At 45.8% G+C, this 1,110-nt stretch overlaps 1 protein-coding gene across 1 annotated transcript in view; it reads left to right on the forward strand.

Annotated features, from left to right (window-relative positions):
* PIK3R6 (phosphoinositide-3-kinase, regulatory subunit 6) overlaps positions 1–957 on the forward strand; it is a 20,387-nt gene extending 19,430 nt beyond the window's left edge. The window contains exon 19 of the mRNA XM_010179522.1: positions 801–957. Coding sequence (XP_010177824.1) covers positions 801–957 — 157 coding nt within the window. The remainder of the gene's footprint in view (positions 1–800) is intronic.
* Positions 958–1,110: the final 153 nt, after the last annotated feature.

Below are 1,110 nucleotides of genomic sequence, written 5' to 3' on the forward strand. Positions count from 1 at the left end.
AGAGTGGTGCTCTCCTATGTTTGTGTTTTCAGATAAGGCTCTGAAAAATAAAAGGTTCTTCCATATTAAGTAAGGTGTTGTCATTAAGACAGCTGAAGGACAAGTATCTCAAGGGACAAACAGAGAGCTTAGATACTGAGATCGATGATACTAAACTAGGAGGAGCTGTGGACTCCCTTGAGGGTAGAGGCCTTACAGAGAGATCTGGATGGGCTAAACTGCTGGGCAATCACCAACTGTATGAAATTTAAGAAGAGCAAGTGCTGGATTCTCCATCTGGGATGGGGTAATCCTGGTTATATGTACAAACTGGGGGATGAGAGGCTGGAGAGCAGTCCCACAGAATGTGATCCAGGGATAAGCTGAATATGAGTCAAGAGTGAGCCCTGGTAGCAAAAAGGGCCGACTGTGTCCTGGGGTGCATCAAGCACAGCATAGGTGGCTGGTTGAGGGATGGGATTTTCCCCCTCTACACTGCACTGGTGCAGCCCCACCTCGAGTACGGTGTGCAGTTTTGGGCACTTTATTATAAGAAAGACCATTATAAGAGGGTCCATGAGCCATGTGAAACATATGTAAAATGTGACCTTCTGAGAATCTAACTGAGCCAGGCTAAGAACATTGGTTTTGTGGTCAAACACTAATACACATCAGTTGAAAAAACATAAAAGCAGCTGCACATCTCAGTACAGTAGTCTTCCTTCAGCAGCCAGTGGAGAGACCTGATGTTTAGTCAGATCAGACCGGGCCCTCAAGGGCAAGATTGCATGTACAGTAAATGTGTTCTTCTGCTCTTGCAGCGTGGAAGTGTCCCCTTGTCTAGAGCCCAGCTACTCCTTGCAAAAGACAAGGACGATGAAATTCAGCCTGCACGAAACAGAAGATGTGGGACTTGTGAAATACATGCCCAAGTCTCTGCTGTTGCCCATCAACACATTTGCAGGCATCATTCAGTGAACAGAACAAGAAAAAGCTGGTGTGAGAGATGTGACATTGGGTCATCACAGAGGAGGTGGGAAAAGAAAACACACTAAAAGCCATGAACGGTGATTTTACAATGGTAATGGTGTAAAAAGCTGAAACAGCAGAGGAAGATTGGGCTCACAGAGG

The sequence above is a fragment of the Mesitornis unicolor genome, unplaced genomic scaffold, assembly GCF_000695765.1.
Source record: "Mesitornis unicolor isolate BGI_N332 unplaced genomic scaffold, ASM69576v1 scaffold12862, whole genome shotgun sequence".
Taxonomy (NCBI): domain Eukaryota; kingdom Metazoa; phylum Chordata; class Aves; order Mesitornithiformes; family Mesitornithidae; genus Mesitornis; species Mesitornis unicolor.